This window comes from Telmatherina bonti (genome assembly GCF_933228915.1).
Source record: "Telmatherina bonti genome assembly, chromosome: 19".
NCBI classification, from domain to species: Eukaryota; Metazoa; Chordata; class Actinopteri; order Atheriniformes; family Telmatherinidae; genus Telmatherina; species Telmatherina bonti.
The window spans coordinates 2047303-2060896 of NC_136617.1; the positions used below are offsets into that span (position 1 = coordinate 2047303).

Here is a 13594-nt window from a genome sequence, read left to right on the forward strand (position 1 = left end):
AAAAAGTTTAAATAAATCTTTTTTAACGTAAACGCACACATCATGATGTCTCCATCAAGTTCCAGTATGTTAACGTTCTCCGTGTTCCCCGCCACACACCTCATCACCGACATGAACATGTGACAGTAAAGACTGTTATGGCTTCAGTCTGGTCCTGCATCAGAGATGATCACCTCCTGCTCTGCCTGCAGCTGGAATCTGGAGGAGGACCAGGCTTCTAGAGAGTTCTTCTGGACGGGGGAGGGGCTTCCGCAGCTTCTAGAGAGTTCTTCTGGACGGGGGAGGGGCTTCCGCAGCTTCTAGAGAGTTCTTCTGGACGGGGGAGGGGCTTCCGCAGCTTCTAGAGAGTTCTTCTGGACGGGGGAGGGGCTTCCGCAGCTTCTAGAGAGTTCTTCTGGACGGGGGAGGGGCTTCCGCAGCTTCTAGAGAGTTCTTCTGGACGGGGGAGGGGCTTCCGCAGCTTCTAGAGAGTTCTTCTGGACGGGGGAGGGGCTTCCGCAGCTTCTAGAGAGTTCTTCTGGACGGGGGAGGGGCTTCCGCAGCTTCTAGAGAGTTCTTCTGGACGGGGGAGGGGCTTCCGCAGCTTCTAGAGAGTTCTTCTGGACGGGGGAGGGGCTTCCGCAGCTTCTAGAGAGTTCTTCTGGACGGGGGAGGGGCTTCCGCAGCTTCTAGAGAGTTCTTCTGGACGGGGGAGGGGCTTCCGCTGCTTCTAGAGAGGTCTTCTGGACGGGGGAGGGGCTTCCGCTGCTTCTAGAGAGGTCTTCTGGACGGGGGAGGGGCTTCCGCAGCTTCTAGAGAGTTCTTCTGGACGGGGGAGGGGCTTATGCAGCTTCTAGAGAGTTCTTCTGGACGGGGGAGGGGCTTACGCAGCTTCTAGAGAGTTCTTCTGGACGGGGGAGGGGCTTACGCAGCTTCTAGAGAGTTCTTCTGGACGGGGGAGGGGCTTACGCAGCTTCTAGTGAGTTCTTCTGGACGGGGGAGGGGCTTACGCAGCTTCTAGAGAGTTCTTCTGGACGGGGGAGGGGATTACGCAGCATCTAGAGAGTTCTTCTGGACGGGGGAGGGGCTTCCGCAGCTTCTAGAGAGGTCTTCTGGACGGGGGAGGGGCTTATGCAGCTTCTAGAGAGTTCTTCTGGACGGGGGAGGGGCTTCCGCAGCTTCTAGTGAGTTCATCTGGACGGGGGAGGGGCTTATGCAGCTTCTAGTGAGTTCATCTGGACGGGGGAGGGGCTTCCGCAGCTTCTAGAGAGTTCTTCTGGACGGGGGAGGGGCTTCCGCAGCTTCTAGAGAGTTCTTCTGGACGGGGGAGGGGCTTCCGCAGCTTCTAGAGAGTTCTTCTGGACGGGGGAGGGGCTTATGCAGCTTCTAGAGAGTTCTTCTGGACGGGGGAGGGGCTTATGCAGCTTCTAGAGAGTTCTTCTGGACGGGGGAGGGGCTTACGCAGCTTCTAGAGAGTTCTTCTGGACGGGGGAGGGGCTTCCGCAGCATCTAGAGAGTTCTTCTGGACGGGGGAGGGGCTTATGCAGCTTCTAGAGAGTTCTTCTGGACGGGGGAGGGGCTTACGCAGCATCTAGAGAGTTCTTCTGGACGGGGGAGGGGCTTACGCAGCTTCTAGAGAGTTCTTCTGGACGGGGGAGGGGCTTACGCAGCTTCTAGAGAGTTCTTCTGGACGGGGGAGGGGCTTATGCAGCTTCTAGAGAGTTCTTCTGGACGGGGGAGGGGCTTATGCAGCTTCTAGAGAGTTCTTCTGGACGGGGGAGGGGCTTACGCAGCTTCTAGAGAGTTCTTCTGGACGGGGGAGGGGCTTATGCAGCTTCTAGAGAGTTCTTCTGGACGGGGGAGGGGCTTCCGCAGCATCTAGAGAGTTCTTCTGGACGGGGGAGGGGCTTCCGCAGCTTCTAGTGAGTTCATCTGGACGGGGGAGGGGCTTCCACAGCTTCTAGAGAGTTCTTCTGGACGGGGGAGGGGCTTCCGCAGCTTCTAGAGAGTTCTTCTGGACGGGGGAGGGGCTTCCGCAGCTTCTAGAGAGTTCTTCTGGACGGGGGAGGGGCTTCCGCAGCTTCTAGTGAGTTCATCTGGACGGGGGAGGGGCTTATGCAGCTTCTAGTGAGTTCATCTGGACGGGGGAGGGGCTTATGCAGCTTCTAGTGAGTTCATCTGGACGGGGGAGGGGCTTCCGCAGCTTCTAGAGAGTTCTTCTGGACGGGGGAGGGGCTTCCGCAGCTTCTAGAGAGTTCTTCTGGACGGGGGAGGGGCTTCCGCAGCTTCTAGAGAGTTCTTCTGGACGGGGGAGGGGCTTCCGCAGCTTCTAGAGAGTTCTTCTGGACGGGGGAGGGGCTTCCACAGCTTCTAGAGAGTTCTTCTGGACGGGGGAGGGGCTTCCGCAGCTTCTAGAGAGTTCTTCTGGACGGGGGAGGGGCTTCCGCAGCTTCTAGAGAGTTCTTCTGGATGGAAGGGGCTTCCGTAGGGCAGTGGTCGTCAGCCTGTCGATTGTGATCGACTCGTCGATCTTTGAGACTTTCCCTGTAGCTCCAAAAATATCATAAAATTTAATTCAAAAACGCATTTTCTGCTTGATTAATTGGCTTTGCAAGTACGCTACCTAACTCATTATGCGTTTCTTTTTAAGTGTCGCCCTGCCAACACACCACACAAAGTGATCAATGCGATTAAAGAAGACTGCCGTCACGTTTAGTGTTGCAAATATCAATATGAAGTCCCCTGGTGTGAGGGTGTTAACGTAACACTCAGCTAGCATGGCAGAGGTACCACGAAAAAAAAGCGAAAACATACAATTTCCATGCAGAATTGGAAGAGGAGTTCCTTTCCACTTTGGTCAAGGACAAGAGTGTGTGTGTGTGTGTGTGTGTGTGTGTGTGTGTGTTGTGCCACCAAAACCAGTCGCTGTCTAAGCGAGGGAATTTAGAGCGACACCAAAACACCAACCACCTGAAATTCAGACAGTTTTCCACCAAAGAGCTCAATCCGCACCAAGAAAGTTCAAAAGCTGAAAACAGAGCTGAAGGCTCAGCAGTCGCTTTTCTCAACACCAGTTTCTCTGAATAAAGCTGCGACTGAAGCATCGTTTCGTGTTAGCCTCATTTTGGCTGAACACAAGAAGCCTTTTACAGATGGAGATTTGATTAAGGAAGCGATGGCTGTCACTGCAGAGATCGTTTGCAGCAACTTCAAGAAGCAAGACGACATAAAGGCTGCATTCCCTGCTGTCCCACTGGGCCCTGCAACGGTGACGAGAAGGGTGGAGTTACTGTCAGAGGACGTGGATCAGCTGGTTTTAAGGGACCTGTCGCTCTTCAGTTCGATGAATCGCTGGATGTCATGGACACAGCTCAGCTTGTTGTGTTTGGAAGAATGGCTTTCCAGGATCATACTGCCAAGGATGACTTCCTCCGACTTCTCCATTTGAAGCAGAGAACAAGAGGTGAGGACGTTTACAACGTGTTTAAAGACTATGTCTGTAAAAACAACATTCCCATTCAGAAACTGGCAAATGCTCCTGCCGTGTGCGGTGCCCGGTGGTTGAGTCGGGCTGCAGCGTTTTGTTGACCGGCTTCCAGAAACACAGATGTTTCTGTCAACAAGGGACGAGGATTACGAGGAACTATCAGATGATGCCTGGCTACTGGACCTGGGGCTTTTGACAAACCTAACGGCAAAACTGGACTCACTCAACAGCGACCGACACCTGAACGCGTCAAGACCAAGCTCAGTGTCTGGACACAACATCTCAAAAAAAGGAAGCTGACACACTTTCCCAACCTGGAAACGATGTCACATCAAAGACAGCCAGGATTTTCTCCCGGAGCAGGACTGTGCGTACCTGGACGAACTGGGAGCAGAGTTCGGTCGGTGTTTTTGTGAGTTAGACAGCGTGGAAGATATTGCTGCATTTGTCTCAAATCCATTTCTGCCAGTTAATGTAGAAGAGGTTGCAGCAGGGATTTGCTTTGCCATGTGGAATGGACATGGAGACGGCTGATTTGCAGAACGATGTGGAGCTGAAAGCCAGGTAGCGGGACAGGGACTTTTGGGGACTGGTCAGCAAAGAGAAGTTTCCTCTGCTCCATGCATGTGCATTAAAAATGAGTGCCTACTTTGGATCAACTTACCTTGTGAAATGGTATTTTTACAGATGAAAATCATCAAATGAAAGTACAGGAGCTGACTTACTGCCAGACACCTCACAGATTGCCTCAGACTGGCTGTTTGTAGTTCGGAGCCGAACTACAAGGCCCTCACAGACACAGTTCAGTCCCAGCCGTCACACTGACTTAGTTAACAAGGCTGCATCAGATTTGCATTCCTACAGAACAGTAAGGATGCATGTAACACAGACCTGCACTGGCTGAAAGGTCATCAGCTAAACACAACAGGGTATGTATCATCTGCTCACTACAGATAAGAAATGTGTCACATGCTTCTGGTTTTTGTGTCATTCTGATGATAACTTTAGAAGTCGTGATGTGAAGTTATAGAAAAAAAGAATCATCGCCTTACACAGTGACATTGTTACAGTGTGCTTATTCACATCTATTTGAAATCTGGACCAACATGTTTGATGCATGTTTGTGGCAATTAGGGTGAATAAAAAGACTTAACTTACAAGTATTATCTGGATAGTCTTTTTCACTCAACACTTCAGTAGGTAGATCCACACTGAGGCCTGAGATCTTGGGTTTAAAAGGTTGGTGATCACTGCAGAGAGTTCTTCTGGACGGGGGAGGGGCTGACGCCGCAGCCATTGTCTCTAACAAAGCATAAACTACTTGTAAACTATATATATATATATATATATATATATATATATATATATATATATATATATATATATATATATATATATATATATATATCTGTCCACTTAGGAAGCAACACTGATTGACAATCAGTTCCACCTGCTGTTGTGCAAATGGAACAGACAACAGGTGGAAATTATAGGCAACTGGCAAAACACACCCAATAAAGGAGTGGTTCTGCAGGTGGAGACCACAGACCACTTCTCAGTTCCGATGCTTTCTGGCTGATGTTTTGGTCTGAATGCTGGCGGTGCTTTCACTCTAGTGGTAGCATGAGACGGAGTCTACAACCCACACAAGTGGCTCAGGTAGTGCAGCTCATCCAGGATGGTACATCAATGCCAGCTGTGGCAAGAAGGTTTGCTGTGTCTGTCAGCGTCGTGTCCAGAGCATGGAGGCGCTACCAGGAGACAGGCCAGTACATCAGGAGACGTGGAGGAGGCCGTGGGAGGACAACAACCCAGCAGCAGGACCGCTACCTCCTTCTTTGTGCAAGGAGGAACAGGAGGAGCACTGCCAGAGCCCTGCAGAATGAGCTCCAGCAGGACACAAATGTGTCTGCTCCAACAGTCAGAAACAGACTCCATGAGGGTGGTATGAGGGCCCGACGTCCACAGGTGGGGGTTGTGCTTCCAGCCCAACACCCTGCAGGACGTTTGGCGTTTGCCAGAGGACACCAAGATTGGTAAATTCTCCACTGGCGCCCTGAGCTCTTCACAGATGGAAGCAGGTTCACACTGAGCACATGTGACAGACGTGACAGAGTCTGGAGACGCCGTGGAGAACGTTCTGCTGCCTGCAACATCCTCCAGCAGGACCGGTTTGGCAGTGGGTCAGTAATGGTGTGGGGGGGCATTTCTTTGGAGGGCCGCACAGCCCTCCATGTGCTCGCCAGAGGTAGCCTGACTGCCATTAGGTACCGAGATGAGATCCTCAGACCCCTTGTGGGACCATATGCTGGTGCGGTTGGCCCTGGGTTCCTCCTAATGCAAGACAATGCTAGACCTCATGTGGCTGGAGTGTTGTGGTTCCTGCTCTGACCTGTGCTGCAGTGGGTGTGCCTGTTTCCCTGGCAATCAAGTCCACACCAGGTTCTCATCGGGTAATCAGCAGCAGCAGCAAGATAAAAGGCCAGCTCAGTTCACCAGTCATCGCCTGATTGTTGTGTCATCTGTGGTAACAGCTCTCGGCCATTGCAGCATTTCAGCTTAAGAATTTAAACTGCTTGTTTCACAACTGTCTGTTCTGTCACCAGTGCATGATTCTTGCCTGCCTGCCCGTCAACCTGCCTGCCTGCCCGCCAACCAGCCTGCCTGGCCGCCCGCCAACCTGCCTGCCTGGCCGCCCGCCAACCTGCCTGCCTGGCCGCCCGCCAACCTGCCTGCCTGGCCGCCCGCCAACCTGCCTGCCTGGCCGCCCGCCAACCTGCCTGCCTGGCCGCCCGCCAACCTGCCTGCCTGGCCGCCCGCCAACCTGCCTGCCTGGCCGCCCGCCAACCTGCCTGCCTGGCCGCCCGCCAACCTGCCTGCCTGGCCGCCCGCCAACCTGCCTGCCTGCCTGCCCGCCAACCTGCCTGCCTGGCCGCCCGCCAACCTGCCTGCCTGGCCGCCCGCCAACCTGCCTGCCTGCCTGCCCGCCAACCTGCCTGCCTGGCTGCCCGCCAACCTGCCTGCCTGGCCGCCCGCCAACCTGCCTGCCTGGCCGCCCGCCAACCAGCCTGCCTGGCCGCCCGCCAACCAGCCTGCCTGGCCGCCCGCCAACCAGCCTGCCTGGCCGCCCGCCAACCTGCCCAGGAGAACAATAAACCTGTCCTAGTATCCACATCCAATCTGCACTTGGGTCCTTGTTTGTCCTACACTACAACAGAACAATCAGGCCATCAGGTATGGATCCAGCAGATTCTAACCCAGAAGGCGCCGCCGGACAACTTCAGCAAGCCCTATCCGGTCAGAATGCTCACTTAGCTCGACATGAGCAGATGCTTCTAACTTTGGACCAGAATTACCACACCATCCTTACGCAGTTGTCTCAACTCACCAGTCATGTGGCTGGTCTGGTACAGCCTGCTCCCGATCAGCAACAGGTTCCTGACTTATCCATCCATCCTACCGCTTCTGCCACCCCGGTAAGAGAGACACACATCCCGGACCCCAAACCTTATGCCGGGGATCTGGGTAAATGTAGAGGGTTCTTACTCCAATGCTCACTTGTGTTCGACCAGAAGCCCATCACTTATGCCAGTGACAAATCCAAGATCTCCTACGTCATGGGACTTCTGGAGGGCAAGGCTTTGTCATGGGCAGAAGCAGCGTTTGAACGGCAGGGTTTCAGGCACATGTCTTATCCAGCTTTTATGGATGAGATGAAGAAGGTGTTTGACCATCCAGTGAGAGGGGGCGATGCCGTTAAGCGGCTGATTAATCTCCGACAAGGAAAAATGAGTGTTGCTGAGTTTGCTGTGGATTTCAGGACTGCGGCTGCGGATTCGGGCTGGAATGATCAGGCTCTTTGTGGAATCTTCACAAATGGTTTAAGCAGCCGGCTTAAGGATGAGCTTGCCACCCGTGATGCATCAGATTCCCTGGACGACCTGGTTTCCCTCTCAATAAGGCTGGACAACCGCTTACGGGAGAGAGACAGAGAGCGGCAGACTCGTTCTGAGCTGTATTTTCCCGGCTCCACCATCGGAGCGGTCCGCCCTTCCCTTCCTAGCACAACACAGTCCGAGGAGCCCATGCAGCTGGGCCGAGCTCATCTGTCCACGGAGGAACGACAGAGGAGGAGGGACACCGGCGTTTGTTTTTATTGTGGAAGACCAGGACACCAGAGAGCTGTCTGCACAGAACGGCCAAAAGATCTGGGTCGTCAGTAGCTGTGGGAGTACTGACGACCACCACTCCAAAGGTAATTCCCCACACAAAGACACTCATTCCAGCGGTGCTATATGTCAAGGGTTTCTCTCATCCAGTACAGGCTTTAGTGGATTCTGGAGCAGAGGCAAACTTTATTGACAAGGAATTGGCTGCAAGGATTAATCTAGACCTGGAGTCTCTCTTCCCTCCTGTTTCTGCCCGGGCTCTGGATGGTAGCATTCTTTACTCCATCACCCAAGAGTCTGTTCCGGTTAAACAAATTGTTTCGGGAAATCACCAGGAGTTTATCAGTTTCTTTGTTGTAAACTCACCAAATTCACCCCTGGTTTTAGGACACCCCTGGTTATCGTTACACAATCCCCATCTGGATTGGACTACTGGGAGGATTATTAACTGGAGTTCTTATTGTCATGCAACTTGTCTTCACTCTGCCGTCCCATCTGGTATAACCACTACCAGTCATTGTCCCACTTCTAAGGATTTGTCAGACATTCCTCTAGCCTACCATGACCTCGCTGAGGTGTTCAGTAAAGAGAGGGCCCTTTCTCTTCCTCCTCACCGACCATATGACTGCGCCATAGACTTGTTACCTGGGGCTCCGTTGCCAGCCAGTCGTCTGTACAATCTTTCTAAGCCAGAGACTGAGGCCATGGAGAAATATATTTCGGATTCGCTGGCTGCTGGTTTAATTAGACCTTCTTCTTCCCCTGTTGGCGCAGGTTTTTTCTTTGTCTCTAAGAAGGATGGTTCTCTTCGGCCTTGTATTGACTACCGGAGATTAAATGCTATAACCATAAAGAATAAGTATCCTCTGCCACTTCTTGAGTCTGCCTTCAACTCTCTCCATGGCTCAGCAATCTTCACAAAGTTAGATCTCCGCAACGCATATCATCTGGTCAGGATAAAAGAGGGAGATGAGTGGAAGACAGCCTTCAAGACCCCACTCGGCCATTTTGAGTATCGAGTCATGCCTTTTGGACTTTGTAATGCCCCTGCTGTTTTCCAAGCCTTAGTTAATGATGTGCTGAGAGACTTCCTGAACCGTTTTGTTTTCGTCTATTTAGACGATATCCTCATCTTTTCCCACAACCTCACCGAACATATACAACATGTCCGACAAGTCCTGCAGAGACTTCTGGAGAATCGCCTATTCGTTAAGGCCGAGAAGTGTGATTTTCATAAGAACACTGTTTCTTTTCTCGGATACATTTTTGAGAGTGGGCAGGTCCGAGCAGATCCTGAGAAGGTCAAAGCTGTTACCGAATGGCCAGTCCCAACTTCTGTCAAGCAGCTGCAACGTTTCTTGGGTTTTGCTCATTTTTATCGCAGATTCATTCGCAATTATAGCCGCATCGCAGCTCCCCTGACAAGACTTACATCGCCTACAGTCCCATTTGTCTGGTCTGAGCCGGCGGCTCAGGCTTTTGTCAAGTTAAAGGATCTATTCACCACTGCTCCTGTCCTCCTCCACCCTGATCTCAACCATCAACTTGTGGTGGAGGTTGATGCTTCAGATGTCGGCGTTGGCGCTGTCTTGTCCCAACGATCCCCAGAGTCTCAGAAGTTACATCCTTGTGCCTTTTTCTCTTGCCGTCTGACACCAGCTGAGCAGAACTACCATGTCGGTGATAGGGAACTCCTAGCCATCAAACTCGCCCTGGAGCAGTGGCGCCATTGGTTGGAGGGATCCAAAGTGCCATTCCTCATCTGGACTGACCATAAGAACCTGGAATACCTACAGTCTGCAAGACAAATGAATCCCCGACAGGCCCGTTGGTCTCTTTTCTTCAATCGATTCCACTTCTCGCTGTCATACAGACCTGGGTCCAAAAACCAGAAACCGGACTCTCTCTCTCGCCAATTTCCACCCAAGACTGCAGTTTCACCTGATACCATCTTACCTGCAACCTGTGTTGTAGCCGCTGTTTCCTGGGAGGTGGAGGACAGGGTTAGAGAGGCCCAACAGCAACAGCCTGACCCTGGCACAGGTCCCCGTAACCGCCTTTATGTCCCCAATTCTGTACGTTCCCAAGTCCTCCAGTGGGGACATTCCTCCCGCCTAGCATGCCACCCTGGTTCTGTGCGAACACTTTCTTTTCTGAGACGCAGATTCTGGTGGCCCACAATGGATAAAGATGTCCGGGAGTTTGTTGCAGCCTGTACGACGTGTGCACGCAGTAAGTCATCGCATCAGCCACCTGCGGGATTTCTTCGTCCATTACCTGTTCCAAGCAGACCCTGGTCGCACATTGCTCTGGACTTCGTCACTGGTCTTCCAGCCTCAAGAGGTAACACCACCATCCTCACAGTTGTTGATCGCTTTTCCAAAGCTGTTCACTTTATTGCCCTTCCCAAGCTTCCTGCTGCCAAGGAGACAGCCAACTTACTTGTTCATCATGTCTTTCGGCTCCATGGTCTGCCCACAGACATAGTATCAGACAGAGGACCCCAATTTACATCCCAGGTATGGAAGTCGTTTTGTCACTCACTCGGGGCCACTGTGAGCCTGTCATCTGGTTTCCATCCCCAGACCAATGGCCAGGCTGAGAGGTCTAATCAGGATCTGGAAACTGCCCTGAGATGTGTGGCTGAGTCCAACCCCTCCTCCTGCTGTGACCATCTGGACTGGGTAGAGTACGCTCACAACTCCCTTACCTCTTCTGCTTCAGGCTTATCACCTTTCGAATGCTCCCTAGGATATCAGCCGCCCCTGTTTCCAGCACAGGAGGTGGAGGTTTCTGTGCCGTCGGTCCAGCTACACATCCGCCGCTGCCGACGGATTTGGAGGAAGGCTCGAACTGCGCTCCTTCATGCCTCCGTACGTACCCGCCGCATGGCGGATCGTCATCGGACTCCTGGACCCCATTACGCACCTGGCCAAAAGGTTTGGTTATCAGCAAAGAACATTCCATTGCGTACTGATGCCAAGAAGTTGGCCCACCGCTTTTTGGGTCCTTTTTGAGGTTGAGCGGATCATTAATCCCACCGTGGTCAAACTGAAACTCCCCAGTTCCATGAGAGTCCACCCTTCTTTCCATGTCTCCCAACTCAAGCCTGTTTCCTCTAGTCCTCTCGTCCCTCCTTCCAGACCCCCTCCTCCCGCCCGGCTTGTGGCGGGTCGCCCTGCCTATTCTGTCCGGCGTCTCCTGGATGTGCGGCGTCGGGGTCGTGGCTTCCAGTTTCTGGTGGACTGGGAGGGGTATGGTCCTGAGGAGCGTGCCTGGGTTCCGCGCTCATTTATTCTGGATGCCTCCCTGGTCCGGGATTTTCGTCGTGCTCATCCGGAGAAGTTTCGGTCGCCCGGTGGCTCCCGTGGAGGGGGGGTACTGTTGTGGTTCCTGCTCTGACCTGTGGTGCAGTGGGTGTGCCTGTTTCCCTGGCAATCAAGTCCACACCAGGTTCTCATCGGGTAATCAGCAGCAGCAGCAAGATAAAAGGCCAGCTCAGTTCACCAGTCATCGCCTGATTGTTGTGTCATCTGTGGTAACAGCTCTCGGCCATTGCAGCATTTCAGCTTAAGAATTTAAACTGCTTGTTTCACAACTGTCTGTTCTGTCACCAGTGCATGATTCTTGCCTGCCTGCCCGTCAACCTGCCTGCCTGCCCGTCAACCTGCCTGCCTGCCCGTCAACCTGCCTGCCTGCCCGTCAACCTGCCTGCCTGCCCGTCAACCTGCCTGCCTGCCCGCCAACCAGCCTGCCTGCCCACCAACCAGCCTGCCCAGGAGAACAATAAACCTGTCCTAGTATCCACATCCAATCTGCACTTGGGTCCTTGTTTGTCCTACACTACAACATGGAGTGTGTCAGCAGTTCCTGCAACACCAAGGCATTGATGTTATGGACCGGCCCGCCCGTTCCCCAGACCTGGATCCAGCTGAGCACATCTGGGACATCATGTCTCGCTCCATCCACCAACGCCAAGTTGCACCACAGACTGTCCAGGAGTTGGCGGATGCTTTAGTCCAGGTCTGGGAGGAGATCCCTCAGGAGAACATCCACCGCCTCATCAGGAGCATGCCCAGGCGTTGTAGGGAGGTCATACAGGCACACGGAGGCCACACACACTACTGAGCCTCATTCTGACTTGTTTAAAGGACGTTACATCAAAGTTGGATTAGCCTGTAGTGTGTTTTTCCACTTTCATTTGGAGTAGAACTCTAAATCCAGACCTCCATGGGTTGATATGTTTGATTTTTATTAATTTTTGTGTGATTTAGTTGTCAGAACATTCAGCTATGGAAAGAACAAAGTATTTAATCAGAATATTTCATTCATTCAGATCTACAACGTGTTACTTTAGTGTTCCCTTTATTATATTTTACAGTGTGTGTAAATATATATATGCTGTGTTCCCACGATATTCCTCTCTGTTAGGGATTTTTCCATCTCCAGAATCAGCTGCAGGATTCAGATGTTTGTGTCCTTCCTGAAGGACTCGCAGCAGGAGCTATGGACTTCAAAGTGACGTCAAGTCTTTCTTTTCCAGCATGTCCTCCTGGGTCTTACAAGATGTCCTCCAGGCAGCAGGAATGTTTTCCCTGCCCAGCCAACAGCATCACAGAGGAGGAAGGATCTGTTGTGTGTGTTTGTGAGGAAGACCACTTCAGGACTCCCCTGGACAGTCCCTCAACTCCTTGCACACGTAAGAATTCCACATCATTCCATCCTCAGTATTTTCTCAACCCAGCATCCCTTCATCCCTCTCTTCATTCTCTTCTTCTTCCCATCACTTCCCTTGTTCCCACCCAACATCGTAATGTATTCCCACCCTGCCTTGGAACATATTCCCACCATGCATTGTAACATGCCCCTCCCTGAGCTGTCACCTTATCATGGTGGAGGGGTTTGTGTGTCCTGAAGATTCTAGCAGCTATATTGTCGGGGGCTTTATGCCCCTGGTAGGGTCACCCATGGCAAACAGGTGTCTAGGGGAGGAACCAGACGAGGTGCAGCTCAAAGACCTCTATTATGACAACAACCATGGCCATAAATGTTCCCTTGCCCGGACGTGGGTTACCGGGACCCCCCTCTGGAGCCAGCCCTGGAGGCGGGGTACGACAGCAAGCATCTGGTGGCCGGGCCTTCGCCCGTGGGGCCCGGTCGGGCTCAGCCCAAAAGGGTTACATGGACCCTACCTCCCGTGGGCTCACCATCTGCGGGAGGAGCCGTAGGGGTCGGGTGCAGTGTGAGCTGGGCGGCAGCAAGAGGCGGTGACCCTGGCGGTCCGATCCCCGGCTGCAGAAGCTGGCTCTAGGGACGTGGAACGTCACCTCTCTGGTGGGGAAGGAGCCTGAGCTTGTGTGCGAGGTTGAGCGGTTCCGACTAGATATAGTTGGACTCACCTCGACGCATGGCTTGGGCTCTGGAACCAGAACCCTCGAGAGGGGCTGGACCTTCTTCCACTCTGGAGTTGCTCATGGTGAGAGGCGCCGAGCAGGTGTGGGCATTCTCATCAGTCCCCAGCTTGGTGCCTGCACGTTGGGGTTTACCCCGGTGGATGAAAGGGTAGTTTCCCTCCGCCTCCGGGTGGGGGGACGGGTCCTGACTGTTGTCTGTGCTTATGCACCGAACAGCAGTTCAGAGTACCCACCCTTTCTGGAGTCCTTGGAGGGAGTGCTGGAGGGTGCTCCTTCTGGGGACTCCATTGTTCTGCTGGGGGACTTCAATGCTCATGTGGGCAATGACAGTGAGACCTGGAGGGGAGTGATTGGGAGGCATGGTCCCCCCCCTCTGAACCCAAATGGTGTTTTTCAGTTCAATTCAATTCAACTTTATTTATATAGCGTCAAATCACGGCAATGCCATCTCAAGACGCTTTACAGACAGAGGGGAAAACATAATGAAGGCCAATTCATAACAGCCTATATAAGGAAACCAACAGATTGAGTTGAGTCCAACTCAA

The 13594-nt window shown here is 52.8% G+C and overlaps 1 protein-coding gene across 1 annotated transcript in view; it reads left to right on the forward strand.

Moving 5' to 3' along the window:
• Positions 1 to 13594, forward strand: part of epha10 (EPH receptor A10) — a gene marked incomplete at both ends in the record, with an annotated part of 134164 nt that overhangs the window by 60427 nt on the left and 60143 nt on the right. The window contains one exon of the mRNA XM_079259222.1: positions 12179 to 12334. Coding sequence (XP_079115348.1) covers positions 12179 to 12334 — 156 coding nt within the window. The remainder of the gene's footprint in view (positions 1 to 12178; positions 12335 to 13594) is intronic.